Genomic DNA, 19,503 nt, shown 5'->3' on the forward strand with positions numbered 1-19,503 from the left:
AGGCTGAACTGTCGTAAAAAAGCGGTAATAAATTACATTATTGAGATGTGTTTCTGCAAGCGTCGTTGAGAGGAGTAAGAAAGTTTGGAGCTTGGGAAAATAAACAACGTCTCATGACGAAAAGGGTTCTTTCCCACTGCTTCTCAGAAGAAGGAAAATCACTTTTTTTCTCGAATTGCCTTTGCAAATCTGGCGTGCAGCAAGTACGTCATCTTCGCTTCGGCGTAACCTTATTAGCTTATTAAATTAAGCGATCGCAACAACCTTCACTTGCGGGCTCTAGGAAAACAAATGCCATTTCACTTGCGCATACAACGGGCAAAAACTACAAGACACAACTCTCCTACATCCCAATCACTTATCACTAGCACTGCAGCCCAAAAGTTTTTTTTGAAAACAGAGCTAACTGTTTCTATGGTTGCATCTTGCTGCATGATCATTATAAAACTGACGATGATGCAAACAAGCTGTCGGCACCCGCATCTAGACAATCCCGCCCGATTTAAGCAACAGTGTTGGCCCAGTCAGAGGTTTGAGCAGCACCGGTGGTGTTCCAGTCACCCTCCTCATCCCAAGCAGATTGACCGACTTGGCCAGCAGTAGCAGCAGCAAGAATGCTGGGGTCAACAGCGCCCTCGGCAGTGGGTTCAAACTCGGCAGCCTCAACGGCGGGAGCCTCAGCCTCGGCCTCAACAGCCTTAGCCTCCTCCTCACGCTCGGCCTCGGGGTCACGGTAGAAGTACATGTCGACCATGATGTCCCAAGGGGCGGTGCGAGAAAGAGCACCACGGAGACGCAAGACCTCACGGGCCAAAAGCCACCAGACAAGACCAATGGACTTGTAACCCTTGTTGTTGGTGGGAATGGCAATATCAACGTGGGCCAAGGGAGAGTCAGTGTCACAAAGGGCAATGACGGGGATGTTCACGTAGGAAGCTTCCTTGATGGCCTGGTGGTCGGCACGAGGGTCAGTGACGACGATCAAACGGGGCTCACGGTAGGTACGAGTGATGTAGTTGGTGAAGTTACCGGGAGTGAAACGGCCAGCAATAGCAGTAGCACCAGTGTGGGCGGCAAACTTCAACACAGCACGGTGACCGTAAGGACGAGCAGAAATGACACAAACGTCAGCGGGGTTCTCGATGGTGGCAATCACACGTGCAGCCAAGACAATTTTCTCCCAGGTCTTGCCAATGTTGATGATGTTAACACCATCAGCACGACGCTTCCAGACGTAGTTCTCCATACGAACATCCAAGTTCTTAGAGCCGATATGGCAGGAAGCAGCAAGAAGCTGCTTGATGTCCTCTTCGGTAGCGTTCAAAACCGATGGGTGAGCAACAGACTCTGCCATTTTTAAGTTTCGCCTTTGGGTTTGGTGAAGTCAGTAGAAATGTAGTGTTGTTGATGTTACAAAACCTGTGACTGCTTTTGTGCAGCTTTGTTGTGGTGGAGGAAACAAGTGATGTCATAGATTAAAATAAGGTTGTCGTGCTTAATGAAAAACGTGTCGCGTCGTAAACAATGAAGTCGACAAGAAATACAGGTAGGGCTGTAGGGAAGGAAAGAGCGGTAGCGTGGAGAAGAATTCGTAAATGTGTCTGTCACAATAGAGAACGAGATCATCAAAAAATGGTGGTGATAGATATGATATAGGGAATTCAAGAAAGGTAGGCTTGTCTAATGGAAAAGTAGAAGTAGACCACATAACCGCGAAATAGTAGCCATTTTTGTTTTGCGCTAGGGCTTTAACGATTCACTCAGAAGCTGCGGACTCGTAAGTCCTCAATTTTCTTACAAACTTCAATCACTGTGCGATCAAGTTCGTTAGCAATAGACTCCTGCTTGTCCCGTGGAAGATTATAGTATTGCTCACAAAGGTCGCCGTCAACAACGCATTTTACGGGAACGTAGTAGCTTCGATAAGCAAGATGGTCACGACCCACAATTGATAAGTCTTCGGCACGTAGCAGTGATTCTAATTGCTGGAAAAAGCGAACATCTTCGCGATTAACGAATGGAGAAAGCACACCAATGGTTCCCAAAAGACCCGTCCACATAATAACGTCCCGTGCTCCCTCGACTAATTGGACTTTTTGAATAGAGGTAGGGATATCGTTAACAAAAGTGTGAGCCATCAAGTCAAGTTTATGCGGTGAGGAGTGAAGGAAAGGCTTTTCATGTAACAGTTTGGAGCCTGAGTTCTCCTCATCAGCCAATTGTGACACGGACTCGGGGCAGCGAAGTAACCATAAATTAGAGAATTTGTCTCCACCCACAACGGTATCGTAATCTACCATTGCAGTAGCAGTCGCCCAACGTGCGACACAATCGTCGGCAAACACAATGTATCTATTGTCTTCGGGTTTAAAAACAACAAAGAATGCTGAATGCTGAGCATCAGTAACAATAATACGATAGCCTTGCGTTTGAATTGTAGTGATAAAATTGGGAACAGCCCGTACTTCACTTTTCCGGAGAAGCTTTTTGTTACCCAAATCGTATACACGCAGAAATGGCCCAACTCCAGCTATTAAACGACCATGAAAAGGTTTGAGGACACGCGCAAAAGAATCAGTTTCCGTTTCACTGATGCATTTCAAAGATAGGCCACCGTCATTAAGACTGTATACTCGCAGAACTCCGTTTGAGCATGATTGTTTACTTATATCATAATTTATTGCGGAGCTGCAGACCAAAAAACCTTCATTGCGAGAACGAAAAAAAGCGTAGCATAGGTCAAATGAAGCTTCATTGAAGGTAAGACCTTCGATCATTTTTTTCTCGTTCATGTCAAAGATAGAAAGGACTGTAATCCATTCATTGGTACTGTTTGGACAATGACGTTCGCTTTGCAGGATATAAAGAATATCGAGCTCTGGATGCTTGATGACACGTTTTGGCGTGCATGACAAAGGAAAGACATCCTGCTTTAGATCATCATGCGTCGCCTCTACGGTAAAAATTTTTAAGATGTTTTGATGGATACCAACAATGCCTTCGGGACATTGATGACTAGCAAAGCTATCGGCGTATTCCAACGGAGAGTATAAAAGAGGAGAGACTTGAAGCGTCTGTTCATTGGAATAGGACAGGTAGCTGCGATTGGCGATGGCGAGAACAGATTGTTTTCCACGAACAATTATGGGACTCAGACGAATTGGCCGCGGCCCTAAGAACCGTGTGCGTGTATCAATGAGTTGACCGGAAGTAACGTCTACTACTGTGCGCAAATATACACCATTGGACAAACCGATGTGTAAATAAAGCGTTTCGTAACCCGTGACTTCCATGTTCACCATACACAAAGAAGACGCTGGGGCACTGAGGGCTTGGACGCTGAGGTTCTCCAAAGTAGTGTACGGATCGAGAGATACTATACGTACAGTGCTATCTTCACTCGCCAAACATAGAAAATTGCTTCGCTTTGAACCTTGAGGGACCGGCCCAAGAGCGAGAGCTGTGACTGGCGATGTGAGTAATTTCCGTTCTTGGTATTCGTTCAATTGACCATATTCATCATCCATTTCAAAATATGCTAGTTCGTCATTACTTAGTGAGACGACGATCTGTTGCTCATTAATTGCTGAATTGGTGATGACAGTATCCGCAGGCGTCTTCCATTCCGTAACCTCTTTATTGGCGCTGATACAGCGAATTCCCTTTGAATGAATTTGAACCACGGAACTCCGTCCAAGTTGGCGAACATTCAGTGTTGAAACGGAGGACAATAATCCGCTGTCCAGAACTTCTTCAACCGTCTCACCAATAGACAGAACTAATGTGCCGTTGGTAAATGACAGTACCATGTATTTATCATATGGGTCATTTAACTTTTGCTTCACTGTCCAGATTGCTATCGGGGCACCAGGAAGCTCAGAAAGAACGACTTCGGTTGCACTTACTCCTCTTTTAAGTAACCGTAAAGATGCCTCCTTATGTCTTCCACAAAGTGTGTACAGTTGAGAATTAGCATCTGTGGATGTTCGTGTTACTATCGCATCTGTTAACGGAAAGAGACTAGGAATCTCATCCAGTAACGAAATGTTTTGCAAAGGGTGTAGCTTATAGGTAAGTTTTTTTGGCGAATGTTTCGATTGCTCTTCAGAAAAATTAGCAGATGAAAACTCTGGCTCATCATCATCAATAGCCAGACTTTCGAATTGATAAAGATGATGGTTTCCCCCTTCGCATCCGGCGAACAAAAGACCCGATTTTAAAATGTTAAGAATTGCAGCGAACGGAATGGTATCGAAATACTTTATGCGAAGTTCTTTAACTTGGGAATGGTCGTCCAATTCCATGGTCAACTTCAATAAGTCGCCGTCGCTATTTTGTAATAGATAAAAGAATGAGTCACGCATTTTGTGCATCACAGCCGAAACTATTATGGGCAAAGCTGTGTTCGTTGTGGCTTTAGTCTCCCGAGTAGGAATGGGAACAAAATGAGATTGTCTCTGCAAGTGTCTATAAGATATCCAGCCTGTAGAGATAACAATAACGCCTGAAGGTCCATCATTTCCGCCGGGGACGCGTATAAGCTTATAGGCAGAACGATCAACGACTTTCGACCACCGTTTAACGACATGATTTAGACCAAGATCAAGTTCGTAATATGTAAGAACCTTTTCTGAATGTTTATACAATTCGCCCAAAGGATCGTGGTCCAAATCACTGTACTCAACTTCAAGTGCGGCAAAAATGGGATTCTCGTAACCAGTATCCAAACCTACTAAATCGAAGCAGATAGTACCGGCCTTATGTGCTTCTAAAGGTGAAGAAATAGTTAAATTTGCTTCCGAGTCCCGATTCAGCACGTAAACAAGTTTGTTTTTTTCTGTGGAAGCAACCATTGCAGCGCGACCTTTAGCATCCAAAGCAAGATATTCACCGGGAACAATTCTGCGTATTCCAGACTTACCAAATGCCTCTTGGTAAACGGAAACTAGTTTATTTTTTCCTATGTCATACTCTAAAATAGTAAATCTCCCAGAGTCAGAAGTAAGTACGAGATAGTCCTTTTTAAAGCCAGTCAAGCGCAACGGCGCAATGTTTCTTACGATACCATAACAGTTCTGGCTAATCATTAAATTCATTCGACCTTCATTTGGATCAATTCTGTATACGTGAACTCGTGATCCAGTAGCGATGACAATTTCTTGGGCTTTTTTGCCCGTCAACTGAGCAACACAAGAGCTTTGTACATAGTTGCTATTTTGTGCAGTTAATGAATACAAAAATAACGAAGGAAATGTGTCCATTCGCAGAATTTTTCAGAGGTGCACGTTCTTGGTAGTTCTCAAGTAGCAAAACAGGAAGACTTGTTCACAAAACTTTACGTACTTAGAAAGGAATAAAATATGCTATTAGGTTAATGTAGTACTATTAATTTTCCGGAATTTTTGTCGTTTGGGAAATTATTACGGATACAAGTCGTTAATAAACGTGTTAGTAAGTTTTGGGGTTAATCGACGGCAAAGAGCCTATAGTGTTTTCGGTCCTTTGATACTAGTATGCCAGATGCTCTATCAACATTGGCGCAGTACTTAAACAGTTCTGGAAGAAATGATCCGTTAAATACTGTAGCTCCTTTAATTGAATATATAGTCTGTACAGGAAACTCTGGTGAAATCAACTCCGTAGTCCCTTCAGCAATCGTCTGTTTCAGTAATTGATCAACAGAAAACTGTGCCAAAACGGAGTATGAATGACAGCGGACAAGAATAAGCACAGAGCTTTTAACAAAAGTGGCATCTAAGATACGAACCGAGTCTCCTCCGGAAGATATAGAGGCACGTTCGTTTGCTGGTATAGATTCCAACAGTGCGCCCTCATCTAGTGTAAACTTAGCAAGTGCATAGGGTTTTAAAGCATGGTCCGTTAGGCTCGAATAGAGTACAACAGCAAATTCGGATTCTGGAACGAAAAGAAGAGTATACTCTTCCTGCACTGTTTTCGTGGAGAATGTTTGAAACCTAACTTGCAAGTTATCCGTTGCTTTTCCCAACACAATGCTCGAAGTGAGCTGCCACTGCCGTTGACAAATGGAAGACGGATAATTTAATGTCAAGTTGAAAGCATCTGTAAGCTTTTGTGTGAGATAATTTAAAGGAGGTGAGGTTGATTCATCTTTATACGAAAAGAGTTCCGTTGAGTCAGGAACTACATTCTCGGATTTCAAATCAAAAACAGAGGTGTCTTGGATTGAATGGAAGAAAAGTTCCACTTCTGACTTAAACAGCACGGACTTTATGTAGTGAACAATGTTTCCGGCTTGGTTGATATGTTGCTGTGGAGGAACAGATCTTGGTTCCACACTTGTCAGTTCGGCAAGTGCGTAAATAAGCCAGTTTATGAAATCTGTAAAGTACTGTTCTTCGGCCTGTATGACTAGCAAAAGCTTAGAGGCGGAGGCATGTATAAAACAAAGTTTGACTATACAATCATCGAGGAGCCGCGTATCCAGTAAACTAGACCCTTTGATGACGCCCCAAGAAGCTTTGCCTCTGAGGATATTAAGATAAACGGTAAGTCGTTCGCAAGCAGGAAGTAAGTGTTCGATAACCAAACGGGAAAGTTCTCGATATGAATTGACCAACTTCTTTTCCCAGCTTTTTAAACCACGATCAGCTAGTCGATCAGCTAGCCATTCACGTAGAAACCAGCTTGGAATACCAGTCATATAAAACTGATAAAGCTCAGCCTGGGGGGATAAATGCACGCGGTCCGGGTTTTTGCTGTTAATTGTTTCAAACATGTTGGTAACTTTTTGTTGCGTACTTTGGAAATTTTTGTACTCTTCATACATTGCATCAGACGTCTCGCTAATGTACTTCACCAGGTATTGCATTCTTGTAGATAGCGTAGCTACCTCAACTAAATGTTGAGGGCTTGTTTCTAGAAGTGGCATATACAGAGTTTTAAGAACCGCATTTCCCTTTTCCAAAGAAACCAAGTAATGATGTGCTGTTTCTCTGGAACAAGCATGAGATATAGGTTGATTCTAAATTTAAATTGTTAGAGTTTAGAACGATGTATCTCCCAATGTACATACAATTTTTAAAGCCGCATTTGAATCTGAAAGCTGTCCAATTTTGTAAGTGCCAAACATACTATAACGTTAGAAGTGTACAAAGCAAACATTTCTTACTTTGCCAATCGATAGCCATGATCATCAAACACAGACATTAGTTCAATCTCACGGTTCGGATTAAGGTTCATTTTGTCTGTAGCAAGATGCTCTACGAGCACTTTTGATGAAAAAACGCAATCTCTAAATAAGAACTGTTAGTATGAAAATAGCATGAATAAGGTAAACCTTAATGAAGAACTGGGAAGTGCACCGAGTAGCGGCAAATTCACAGTAGCATCAAACGAAAGGTCCTGCAGAGAAGGTTTCCTGCTTTTCTGTTGAACACTCCAGGCAATAGATGTGATGCGCCCAGTACTTCCTGTTTGAATCTTTTCTGCAGTTCTTCCATTGACAACCTCAAGTAACTCAATTTCACCATTGCCGTAACCAACAGCTAGCATTTCACCTGTATTTGTAACAATGTTAGTAATAGTAATATTTCTGAATGCCAACAAACCCTTAAAATGCCAACATAACGCTGTGACAGTTTCGTCTCGTTTCAATTCCCAAATGATATGACCATTCCTTCTACAGACATACAATTGGTTCGCATCTGTTACGAAAGCTTGTAAGTCCATCGTCGGGCATAGCGACAATAATTGGATTCCATTTTTTACAGTATAATGCCGCCAATTGGTATCCAAATGCTTAAAGGTATCATTGTTTACGATTATTTTGATGTCCTGTGCCATTGTACATGTAATTTTTCGTAATTTAAGCGAAAAATACGGGCATACCTATATGGGTGTTACTAGGGTACCTCGAGTTTCCAATAAGCAAACCAAGCAAAGAAAAAATGAAAGGCATGAACTACAATACTTTACCACAATAGGCTGTAAATAGTATCTTAAATATCGCATATATAATATTATTTATAAATATAATAGAAAAAATTCGCATATACAAAGTATAAATATAAGAGGTTAACCAGTTTTAGAAGCGTCGTGAGCTTTAAGATTTCGTAATCTCAATAAATGCCGCATTGTAGGTCTTCCGTGAGGACAATTCCAAGGCTTACTCAGTGTAGCTAAATGTCTGACAACTGAAGTCATTTCCGAAATAGTTAGAGAACGACCAACCATAATACTGCGTCGACATGCCTTCATTGCAAGCATCTTTTCAATTTTACTTGAGCTTGGCTCCATCTCTGGATGGTCCACAAGCAAGCCCAACATTTCTAATAAATCTTCATAAGGTTAGCACATTTACAAATAAATAATAATCCTTTCAAACCTGAAACATCGAAAATAGTGTGGCTGCTGCTTGGTACAGATACAAGCTTGCACCTTTTGCCTATAGGAGCCGTTTCATCAACTGTAACACGAAATCCCTTCTTCTCAATTATTGGTAAATGATCCAGCAAAGCCAATTCCTCGTTTACAGCAAGGTTCAACTGTTTTGGCCTGATTTTGTTAGTAACATACTGAGTAATACAGAGTCAGTTCACGTACGCAACCAGATCTTGAGCCGATAAAACACAATTACGCTTAAGTTTTTCGTAGTTATACTTTTCATCACTAGCATGCTGATCAATGATAAACAAGTTCTGTGCGTGACGGACAATTATAAAACCGCAATTAAATTGACCGATTATGCGCATGCAAAGAAAATCGGATTTATGAATACTCAAATCCAAATGCTCTTCTGCATGTGTGTCTGTGATATCATGAATCGTATCAAGGGTCGCTTTACCAGAGCCGGCGGAAGTAAAAGAGTTGTACTTCTTCAGAGTTTGAAATCTGTCCTTCAGTTCACTTAAATTTACAGTCTTTGACGTTGTTTTCATGAAGAGCATATCTCCAGACTTTCCCTGAAGGAAACGAACTTTCTGTAAAGAAGCTGACTTAGCTGGCGGGTGCGCATTCGAGTGAGTTGTCGATAATGAAAAAGAAGGCAGTAATGTCTGTACTTTTGAGATTCTGGCAGCAGACTTTGGTGTGGAAAAGATATCTAAAGATTGACTTTTTAAAGGAGTAGGATTTTCATCAAGTAACTCAGTGGAAGGATTACCTTGCTGGTCTAGTGCAGAAGTCATTGGCAATGAGGCTACATGCACAGACTCCTTCTGTTGTGGAGGGCCCTTCTGATCAGTTTGTAGTACAAGCTTCAGCGGTCTATCATCATGAGAAATAACAGGGCCGTCTGGTGACTTAATTTGTTCCTCAACTTTCTCGTTTATTGCGGGGAGCAGTGTTCGCGATTTTTTTGCTAATGGGGAATCGCCAATTGCGCTTTCAAATGCGTCTAAACTTTGTGAGTCTAGCAGCCTTTTCTTGTCAGAGGAGACAGACGTATCACTATTTCCAAATGCTAAAAGAGGACTGTTTAAAGAAGAATCGGATTGGAGCGGTGGTGACGAGCGAAGAAATTCAGGCTTCTGAAGAACCTTAGGGGTGTAGGGCTTTGCTTGTGAAAGGGAATACTCCGTTTGATCACATAATGAGTAACGAATCGCGAACTTTTTGCAATAGTCTTTCTCGTTAAGAAAGAAAACACTCCGCTTGTCAGGTGAAACATTATGTCATAACAATCTAGTAAGTTAGAATAGGGCTCAAATTCAAAGCACAAACCTTCTGGCAGTACTAGATTTACCGCAAAAAATGGGGACTGATTTACACTAAATGATCGATACACTTCCATTATTAATCGATGTACTTTCGGATGTGTTATTGGCCGACCATTTAGAAACAACATTTGACCTTCACTGCTGGACTTTATTCCCGCAATTTGAGGCCGTGATATGTAACCGTTGATGAAATCGTCATTCCAAGCGGTAAGTGAAGAGGATACTTTCGTACCGAACACATTCATTATGTTTTTGAGCATAGAGGGATTTTTATTGCTTGAAAGCTGCAATTGCCGTCCGCCTCCTTTAGGTTGATGATAGACAAGGATGCGTTTATTTACACTTACGACTGCATACATTTGCAGTAGAACCAGTGCTTTTGAGTACTCCTTTTTGTAATTTCGCTCTAAATGCTTTCTCCGAACCGGAAGTGTTGAAAATATGTTTTGAACAGTAATCATAGTTCCTTTCTAAAAATGATTAGTTACTGTTAGCAAAAATTCCGAGTTGGTATATACCTGAAAAGGAACAACAGCGTGTTTGACAAGATCCCCTTCATGATTAAATGTAAGGGAATGTCCCTTTGGCGTTTCTTGTGCTGTAGCAGTAGATACTTGTAAATCAGAAAGAGCGCACAAGCTACTTAAAGCTTCACCGCGAAAACCAAAAGTGCCTAGCTTTGACAAATCCTCAAACTCATTGAGTTTGGAAGTGTAGTACTTTTTTGCTTGAATTATTTGTTAGTAAGGAGCATTAAATTGTTGGTAAATTAACTTACCAATACAAGCATGATCATCAGAGGATATGCCATTGCCATTGTCAACAACTTCAATTGTGTCGAGGCCGTAATGCTTGAAACGTATCTCTTGTAAGAGTTTAGTAAGGTATTTTTGAAGCCAGGGCCTTACCAATATTAGTCGCGCCAGCGTCTAAACTGTTCTCAACCAATTCCTTAACAGCAGACGCTATATCCGTAATAACTTGACCAGAACATATTCTATGCTAATAATTTATTAGAGTAAGTCGACGTTTTAGTGCTTACAATGCTTTTTTTGTCAATTGGCCGAATTGACATAGTTGGGTTGGTAAGGCGAAAAGAATCAAGTGCATTAAGATACGCACAAAAACCAAGTAAGATATGTTTGTTCGTGTATTTACAAGATAATGATATTAAAGAATGAATTTACAGCTTTTAATCTAATGTTCACTGAAGGGTTTGTCTAAACCAAGAAGTATGAAAAGGAGAATGTATGATTAAACGTCTGAAGAGGATGCGCATTAAACCGGAAAAATAACGAGAAAGCAGAATAATTATGGGTTGCGTTAGGGTGATAATAATAATATACATATGTTCAAAATTGAGGTTCCACTGAGTTGAGATCACAACGATCAATTTCTGCTTCAATACGTTTAACCCAGACATCTCGCTCTTGTCGAGAACGTGAAAGGAATACGAAACTAAAGAGTTAGAATGGATAAGCCTCGAATAAGCCTCATACCTTTTTGCAAACTGATTTTTTTCCTTGTTGCAGTTGACTTTTTTTGGAACAACATGTTCAAATTCGTCAGTAAATCTCTTCACGCCCGAATTATTCGACCAGATAACAAATGCCAACATTTCGTCACGGTCTACTGTCCGCCAGCCGTCCTTGAATATACGCGGGAGAGCATGCGTCTGTAAGTCACACCCATGCTTGTGCTTTAAAAGCATATTGTCAGTGATAAAGCCCGAGTATATGTAACTCGACGTCAGCGGAATGGAAAAACATTTGTGGTAGTAAGTTTTCTCTCGCAGCTTTCCGGATTGAGTACGTTCAGCATTTTGATACAGAATGATGTGACCGGGAATGAGTATGGCAAAATATTTTTGAAAAACAGCCCCTTGGCGGTAGAATAAGTGCCCGTGCATCTAATGCGTTAGTAAATGAAAGAAGAAACAGGAACCACGCAAGACCCGCTGATCAGTGTGTTTTCTTACCTGAATGGAACGGCATCCAAGAACACTGCAATAGTTGTGGATTAAAGGACTTGCAACACACTCGGAGACTTCCCAAGCAGAACAGTAACTTGCTACGTGCGGTTCCGTAGAATGATCAATATGTAAGATGCTAATGTTTTTGTCTCTAACCTCATTAAGTTCGTGGAAATCATTAATCTTGCGCTCTCTCCAATAGTGAGCAATTTGATTTAGACGTGTGACCCATGCGTCTCTGGTTTCTTTGCAAAAGCTTTTGAACTCCAGACGCATTCCCATGTCAGTGATGATAACGAATTGGTTGCTTTGGCCATTTGCATCTCGAGGCTCTATCGAGGTGACTTTGCGCAAGTCTACCAAACCCGTCGAGAAGCATAGCAAATCACGGACACGAACACGCTCTGCAGCCAAAAGTGCTTTTTCCTTCTCATGTGTTTGTGTATTACCTCGGCGATTTTTGTAGGGAAACGCAGTGAAGTGGAAAAAGTAATCCGTCTTGCTTTCGAAAGAGTAATCAGGATACAGTAGATTCTCTGCCGTAACGAACGGAGGGATGGCCAGATCGGGCGAAACGAAAAAGAGGAAGCAATTGAAGACAGCAGCATAGAGTTTCTTGCAAAACATCTGGCCAAGACGCATTTCGCGTCCAGTGCTTGAAGTTAAGCGAATGAGATAGCCTTCAATGGGTTCCGGTTCCTCCAAGAACTCACCGGTAGATGTGCGTACATGTGTTGGATAATGCAGCTTGGGCCGAAGTTCCAGTTCGTGAGTGCCGCAGGCAACCATTAAGCCGACGTATGTCAAGTCATCAAGCCGTGGAATCCAATCGACCCGATCATACGTTCTCCAACACAAACCGAGGTTAGAGCTTTGAGACCAGCGCTTGATTATTTGACTCCATTCTGTATTTTTCCGCAGCACATGCAGACACCGTGAAACAAACTCAGACTCTGACAAATTCCAGCATTCAAATATCTTGTGAATCTGATTAGGATTGGGTTTGCGAACGATTGGTTGCTCGGCAGAATCCTCGGTGCCGCTTTCAACCTTGTCTCGCTCGTGCAAGGCTGGGAAAATGATGCGCATGTGCAAGTGAAACGCAGGCACGCCAAGTGTAAAGGCACCCGGGGAATGAAAGGACAAGGCACTGCTCACGATGTACACCCACTCGAAGGCGGACACGAGTCGCCGGAAGCGCAGAAGAAAGAGAACTGTTTTTTCATTTCTCTTCCGCGACCAGATAGCAATGGAATGGTCAAGCGAACTGAACACGTTCCACGAAGTCGTTTCGGGACACAAATATAAGGAGTATTTACACAAATCCAATTCACCTTCGTTGTTATGATGGTCAAAGCTGTACTCGTCCAAGCCATCATCTAAGCCGTTTCCCGAGTCGCCCAATTCCGAGGCCAGTCGGCGACTGACCTTTCGTGTACGTTTTTTTATCCGATCGTTCTCGGGCACGAAGTCCAAGCGCACGACTCCGCTGGTCGTGCATTTGCGGGCGATTATCCAGAACTCGCACCAGGGCTGAACCGTTTTGGTGGGAATGTTAGAATAGGCAAAGTCGTTGAAGTCCGGCTGGATGTAACTGGCAGTTGTATCGACACGAACCAAAGCATGCTCCTTGCGGAGCACGACACTCGACTCCGTGAAACTAGAGAGTGAGCGACAGCTGGAGCCGAAGACGACCGGAGTGACAGTGCGTTGGAGACCAAGATGGCTCAGCCAGCTTTGAGCCGTCGACGGCTGCTTTCGATGGGAGTACTGTCGAGCAGGAGTTGCAGCAGCACGCGGAGCAGACGCCGTAGACGTCTCCTCGCTCGAACAGTACGTAGAGGTGGAGGCACGGACGCTTTTAGCGTCATTTAGGTTTTCCGGAACGGAAGTACCGCCGGTGAGAGCAGTACACATGGAGGCCGAGCCTGTCGAACTCGTTTTTGAATTCGAACGAGCATGACCCAAAGGCGCACCAACATCCAGGCTTGTCCGAGCAGTAATGGCAGGGGTGACGGAGGAGGCCGGAGGGACGGGAGGGAGGAGGGGATTTGGAGGAACGCTCAGGACGTCCGGTGCATGGACAGCAGCAGTGTTCGCAGCGGCAGCAACGGGGGCGTCGCCGTTGCTGGCTCCTCCGTTTGCAGCTTCACGAGCATGTTTCGCAGCGGGCCCCGTGTGGGACAGCCCACCAAGGCTCACGTTCACGCTTAAATCCGACCGGTTCTGGAAGGCGGACCGGACGTCTCTGGACTGCGAAGTGGTGATGATACGCAGATTGTTGAACAGCGTGTCGATAACTCGCGCGTCCGTGGGTGGCACCGCCTGTCCGACCGCGTCGTAAGTGATTCTTCTGCTGGTGTAGTACTGAAATCGTCTGTTCCATTTTTGTTTACGCACGTTTGTGAAATTCGTCGGCACTGGGCCAACAAACAGACGCCGCGTGACCGTGTCCAAGTGTGCAACTGTGTCCTCTTCTGCTGCATTCTGCACATCGTCCATTGTATAGGAGCATGGATCGACTCAACCAGAGGAGAGAGACGCGTTTGTAAAGTGCACGACACAATTCCTCGAAAACGCGTGCGACAAAGGGGAAATTTGGGGACCGAGTAGAATGGGCACACAGGAGCTCTGCGCGCTAAGAAAACCGCGGAATTGCAGGTCGTATATTGCAAAAAAAGTCGCCAAACAGGTGCACTGGGTGGTTGGGAGAGGGAGCGTTTACAGCGAGCTACGGCGGGCTCTAGGGAGGGGCAGTGAGCAGCAGCGAGGGCTACGGCGGGTTTTAGCGGGCGCCAGCGAGAAGCAGTGGGCGTCGTTCGGCAGCACAGCACAGCATTGCTTACCGAAACCGAACGCGCTCCCATGTGCCGGCCTTACGGAACTCCAGCGCTCTCCGCAGCACTCCACGGAGCGCGACAGTGCTCTCTTGCATCTCGCTGGCATGCGCTCTTCCTGACGTCAGCCCAATGACATCACGCTTCGCCCACCCTCGCCTTCCTCGGCCTTCTTTGCCCTACCACGCTCGCCCTCGCTGCACCGCACTATTCCCAAATGACCACTTTTTCCTACGCCAAACCCGGTCCACTCCGCAACCCCACCACGGGTCTCCCATTTGCTGTGGGCAGCCAACGAGCAGCGAGATAAAGTTTGTCGCCAGCGACCGTTAGCGAATAAAAACATAGCAATGCGCTCATTCGGTCTCGGCACACCCAGCAACAGTCACGCTGTCGCGGCCTCTGGCCATGACGTACAAAGTGGACAAAAGGTGCAGTATAAGAAGGCAGGAGTCGGCCCTGCTCAACATCAATTCCACTTGTACATTTATCGCTGTTCCCCACACCCCCACAAGGAGCACATATCTCTCACACACACTTTACTCCACCAAATCTAACTCACCCCACAACCCCCACACTCCACCATGTCTGAAGAGCATCACGATTTCGAGGGCGGCTCTGCCAACGCCTCTGCCACGTTCCCCATGCAGTGCTCTGCCCTGCGCAAGAACGGCCACGTCGTCATCAAGGGCCGTCCCTGCAAGATTGTCGACATGTCGACCTCCAAGACCGGCAAGCACGGACACGCCAAGGTCCACATTGTCGCTCTCGACATCTTCACCGGCCGCAAGATGGAGGACCTGTCTCCCTCCACCCACAACATGGACGTCCCTGTCGTCAAGCGTGACGAGTACACCTTGCTCGACGTCCAGGACGGCTACCTCACCCTGATGACGTCCGAGGGCGCCACCAAGGATGACGTCCGCTTGCCCGAGGGCGAGCTTGGCCAGCAGATCGAGGACGGCTTTGAGGAGGGCAAGGAGCTCATCGTCACTGTCGTTTCTGCTATGGGCGAAGAGTGTGCTCTTGCCGCCCGCGAGGCCCCCAACTCCTAAGCTGAGACACGAACCATGCAACTGTGAACGAAACTTTTTGAGCAGCGTCTGTTGAGAATGTCGCGAGAGGCCTCGGGCCGTCGCCGGCGCTTGTGCAGGGCGTGCTTTGCTGGTTTGTTGTCGTCGGCTCTGGAGGAGCCAGCGGGCGGCTGTTCAAACTGTGTACCTTAGAGCTCTCACGGAGAGTGGGCGGGAGCCTGCCGGAGGGAATGACTTGTCTGGTTGGTGTCTGCGTCCACGTCTGTGATACTCTAGTTCTGTGTTTTTAGTTGGTTTTTCTGGGTTCTGTCTCTATTATTTCCAAGCGGATGCAGTGAGCTGCATCGAGGGAACGGGTGTGTCAGGGCGAATCGCTGCCTGCACACCTGAACTGTACTTATTAGTAAGGAAGTCTTTTGGATGAAATTGGGGGGAGTGGGAGGGGAGGGAGGGGAGTGAAGATAGGAGGAGTGTCGATTGTTGGTTAATGGGTGTCAATGGTTGGTTAACAGTGTTGGTGCGTATTCAGTCGATGGTCAATTCTTGGTCAGTCTCGGTCTCATCTTCGTTACGGTGCAATTGGTTGTGATGGTCGAGTCTGTTTGTTGTGCTAGGCCTGGCCTGGATTGCTAGAGGAATGAAATCTGTCCCAGCTCTATGCCGCGGACACCGGGACTCTCGTCCCGCCAGTCGCTCAGGCGCACTAGTTCTTCGCTAACTCTCGTTGAATAAAATAAGGAGCAACGTTCCCTCTCACTATCCGACATCCATACTCGCAATTGTCCCAGAGGCGTCCCGTGGCCCGCTGCCCGCTGCCCACCGCACAAACTCAATTCGCAACCCTCCCCTTCTACTCCTCCTCTCCTGCTACCCTCCTCCTCCCCTACTCCTACCCTCCCTCCACTCCCCCCGCGTCGGCCACATTTTAGATTATCGCACAAGCGAGCAATGACGTAGGCCGCCCTCTGCTCTATATACACCGCGTCCGCCTGCCCTCCAGAACGTCCATGTTGCTGTTACGCGTTCTTTTAACAGCATCTCTGTTTGTACTCTCGTTTGCAAGGGAGTTGGCCTCCAAGAATGGTGAATTTGCTTCCTCGGCGCTCCATCTGAGCCAAAATGCGTACAAGTCGAACCAAACGGGCCTGATAGTCGTGGGTTCGGAAACCAACTCGTACCCAGTGCTGGTGACGATTAGTGACCTGAAATCGTCGGACGAGCTGTATATACGCGGGTACTGCGAACTGCAGCATCACAGAGCCGAATCGCCTCCAGCGAAGATTTTTGAGCATGCGCCCAAGGTGCAACTCGTGCGGCCAGGACAAAACACGACGTTCGAGATGGACCATCCGGGGTGGTACGGCATATACGCCTTCCCGGCCAAGGAGAACGACGAGGTGCGAGGAGGCTTCGTCGTTGAGTTTGGCGTCCCGCAGATGCGTCCTGTCCCATACTCCCGCACGCTTTCTCGGTCCCTGCTGAAGGTGCTGTTCTGGATCGTCGTTCCCAACTTTGTGCTGAGCAAGCTGAAGCACAGGGGCCCCTTCACCATCGTCCACATGTTTGGTGCGTTTTTGGTGTACACGATATGTCTCACCTGGGGCACGATTGGCTGGTCGCTGACCAAAAACTACTTTTTCAACGGACACCTGAAAACAAGCAAGCTGGTCGAGCGGTACGTCAATTCCGAGCCGGAGGCATGGCGTCTGGCCATCTTCGCGTACGTGGTTTCCAGAGACGCAATTGGACGGAAGACCCTGAGGACGCTCTACGTTCTCGTTGCCCTGAACTACTTGTTCCCCCCCAGCATTTTCTCGATCCCCACTCTCGAGATGATCGTGTCCAACTACATGGCCGCGGCACTGTGGGCACTCTACGTCTTTGTTACTGTTTGTCTGCGTGTTGGCCTGACCGTGTTTATCGCCCTGCGCCTGTTCTGGCGTTCCACCAGCAAGGACAGCGTCCATGCCCAGGAGAGTCTCTCGACAGAGTACACCCGGCTGCTCATTGTCTACCTTCTGCAGGCCGCGGCGCCTGTGGTGCTCGGCGCTGCCTGCCTCTTCGGCGTGGACTTCAACCTGTGGGACCACGCCGTTCTGTCCTTCCTCGACATGTTCACCGTGCGGTCGCTTTTCAACATGCGATTCACCCAGGACGAGCAGACGCGCAGCACCACGAACGCGAGAGACGCAATGGTTACGAAGGTGTGAACGGGACACGCGGACGACGCCGTAGAGAAAAGCGAGTGTCGGCCTTTGATGAATTCGCACCAGCAGCCCGGTCCAACTCGACACCCAGGCACGGACTTGTGGAGCGCAGAATAGACGTGCGAGGACGGACCGGCGAATGGACGGCGCACGGCGCCGTCCATTCGCCTGATCTCTGCCTTTCTGCCTCTCTGCTTCTCCATCCTGCACGAATTAACTTTGCGGAGACGCGTGGACCCCGCGAAGGACCCCCGCAGCACCCCACAGACCTGCCCCGGCCTGGCCTCGTCCCCATGTCATGCTTGTCCCACGCATCCCACTCACCCACTCCGGCCTTATCGCCCCCACTCGGCATCGTGCTTCGCACTTTGTCGCACTCTCATCATGACGTCACTCAAACTATATAATGCGCCCTCCGCCCCTCCCTGCCGCACCACACCCAGCGGCCCTGTCTCAGTCCCGCCTGCACTCCACTTCGCTACCACCACCACCACCACCACCACCACTACTCCACACACACCCCACACTCATCCCACTGACCCCATGGCCCCCATTCGCACCGCCGTGCTCGGCACAGGCCTGTCGGCGTTTGTGTTCCAGCTCCCCATCCTGGCAGCACTGCCGGAGGAATTCGAGATTTATGCGTGCTGGGAGCGCCGCGCGACGCCCCAGCAGTCCAAGGCGCGCGACGCGTATCCCAGCATCACCGTCTACACCCAGCTTGATGATTTGCTGGCCGACAAAAAGGTTGATCTCGTTATCGTCTCGTTACCGCCCGAGGTGCACTTTGACGCGGTGAAGAAGTCGCTCGAAGCGGGCAAACACGTCATCTGCGAGAAGCCGTTTACAGCGACCGCCCAGGAGGCCCAGACCTTGTTCGACCTTGCCGACCGTAGCGGCAGGCTTCTCGCCGTCTACCAGAACCGCCGTTGGGACGGCGACTACCTGACCACTAAGGCGCTTGTCGAGAGCGGCCGGTTGGGTGACGTCGTCGAGTTCGAGTCGCACATCGACCGCTACCGCCTGGCGCGCAAGGGCACGTGGAAGGACATCCCTGGCCCCGGCAACGGCCTCGTCTACGATCTCGGCACTCACCTCATCGACCAGGCCGTGGCCCTGTTCGGCGCTCCCCATTCGGTCACCGCGAAGATCTTTAGCCAGCGCCAATTGCCGCCTCTCGACGTCGAGGACTACTTCTCCATCACGCTGCACTACCCCGCGGCGCCCGGCCGCCTGCCCCTGGAGGTGATCCTCAAATCAACGCACGTGTCGCTCGGCTACGAGCAGCGATTCGTGGTTCGCGGAACGCGGGGCACTTTCTTAAAGACCGGCCATGATCTGCAGGAGGATCATCTGCGCGCCGGCGTCCAACCAGGCGAGAGCACCTTCGGCATCGAGGCCGACGACTGGCGCGGCACTTTGTGGTCCGTCCCACACGACGCCCCACTCGCCCACCTGCCCCCGCTCACTGTCGAGCGCGTCCCCACGCTCCACGGCGACTACCGCCGCTTCTACCGGCACATTGCTGACGTTGTTCGCTCGGGCGACTACAGTCAGTTGGTCGTCACGCACGAGCAGAATCTCGTTGTGCTGCGGATCATCGAGGCGGCCTACAAGAGCTCGCAGTCGGCCTGCTCGGTCGTGCTGGCGTAGCGCTGCCGAGGCACGCGTAGACTTTTTGTTTGAGATGAATTTCATGAGTTTTGATTAGCTAGCTGGTCGATGCGACGGGTGGTTTGGCGGTCTGACGGTCGG

General features: G+C 47.5%; 7 protein-coding genes across 7 annotated transcripts; 3 read left to right on the top strand and 4 right to left on the bottom strand.

Moving 5' to 3' along the window:
- Window positions 1–318: 318 nt before the first annotated feature.
- SJAG_02184 (40S ribosomal protein S0) lies at window positions 319–1,441 on the bottom strand. Its single transcript, XM_002173360.2, has one exon. It carries the CDS (start codon window positions 1,352–1,354, stop codon window positions 503–505), a length of 852 nt encoding a protein of 283 aa, XP_002173396.1. The 5' UTR covers window positions 1,355–1,441; the 3' UTR covers window positions 319–502.
- SJAG_02185 (U2 snRNP-associated protein Sap130) lies at window positions 1,375–5,434 on the bottom strand. Its single transcript, XM_002173361.2, has one exon. The coding sequence runs from the start codon at window positions 5,259–5,261 to the stop codon at window positions 1,761–1,763; it is 3,501 nt and encodes a 1,166-aa protein (XP_002173397.1). The 5' UTR covers window positions 5,262–5,434; the 3' UTR covers window positions 1,375–1,760.
- SJAG_02186 (anaphase-promoting complex subunit Apc4) lies at window positions 5,369–7,943 on the bottom strand. The gene is made up of 5 exons (XM_002173362.2): window positions 7,590–7,943; window positions 7,319–7,538; window positions 7,151–7,273; window positions 7,055–7,112; window positions 5,369–7,003 (listed from the first exon to the last, which is right to left on the bottom strand). The coding sequence occupies exons 1-5, from the start codon at window positions 7,822–7,824 to the stop codon at window positions 5,465–5,467; spliced, it is 2,175 nt and encodes a 724-aa protein (XP_002173398.1). The 5' UTR covers window positions 7,825–7,943; the 3' UTR covers window positions 5,369–5,464.
- Window positions 7,944–7,961: 18 nt separating this feature from the next.
- SJAG_02187 (MutL family mismatch-repair protein Pms1) lies at window positions 7,962–10,856 on the bottom strand. The gene is made up of 8 exons (XM_002173363.2): window positions 10,741–10,856; window positions 10,607–10,700; window positions 10,477–10,563; window positions 10,217–10,425; window positions 9,703–10,168; window positions 8,584–9,604; window positions 8,366–8,535; window positions 7,962–8,318 (listed from the first exon to the last, which is right to left on the bottom strand). Exons 1-8 carry the CDS (start codon window positions 10,771–10,773, stop codon window positions 8,056–8,058), a joined length of 2,343 nt encoding a protein of 780 aa, XP_002173399.2. The 5' UTR covers window positions 10,774–10,856; the 3' UTR covers window positions 7,962–8,055.
- Window positions 10,857–14,939: 4,083 nt separating this feature from the next.
- On the top strand, window positions 14,940–15,967 carry SJAG_02189 (translation elongation factor eIF5A). Its single transcript, XM_002173365.2, has one exon. It carries the CDS (start codon window positions 15,092–15,094, stop codon window positions 15,560–15,562), a length of 471 nt encoding a protein of 156 aa, XP_002173401.1. The 5' UTR covers window positions 14,940–15,091; the 3' UTR covers window positions 15,563–15,967.
- A 581-nt stretch (window positions 15,968–16,548) lies between these two features.
- Window positions 16,549–17,751, top strand: SJAG_02190 (hypothetical protein; the record flags this gene model as incomplete). The annotated part of the gene is made up of 1 exon (XM_002173366.1): window positions 16,549–17,751. One exon carries the CDS (start codon window positions 16,549–16,551, stop codon window positions 17,749–17,751), a length of 1,203 nt encoding a protein of 400 aa, XP_002173402.1.
- Window positions 17,752–18,224: 473 nt separating this feature from the next.
- Window positions 18,225–19,462, top strand: SJAG_02191 (GFO/IDH/MocA family oxidoreductase). Its single transcript, XM_002173367.2, has one exon. The coding sequence runs from the start codon at window positions 18,292–18,294 to the stop codon at window positions 19,399–19,401; it is 1,110 nt and encodes a 369-aa protein (XP_002173403.1). The 5' UTR covers window positions 18,225–18,291; the 3' UTR covers window positions 19,402–19,462.
- The last annotated feature ends 41 nt before the right edge of the window (window positions 19,463–19,503 follow it).

Source organism: Schizosaccharomyces japonicus (genome assembly GCF_000149845.2).
Source record: "Schizosaccharomyces japonicus yFS275 unplaced genomic scaffold supercont5.1, whole genome shotgun sequence".
In the NCBI taxonomy this organism is placed as follows: Eukaryota; Fungi; Ascomycota; class Schizosaccharomycetes; order Schizosaccharomycetales; family Schizosaccharomycetaceae; genus Schizosaccharomyces; species Schizosaccharomyces japonicus.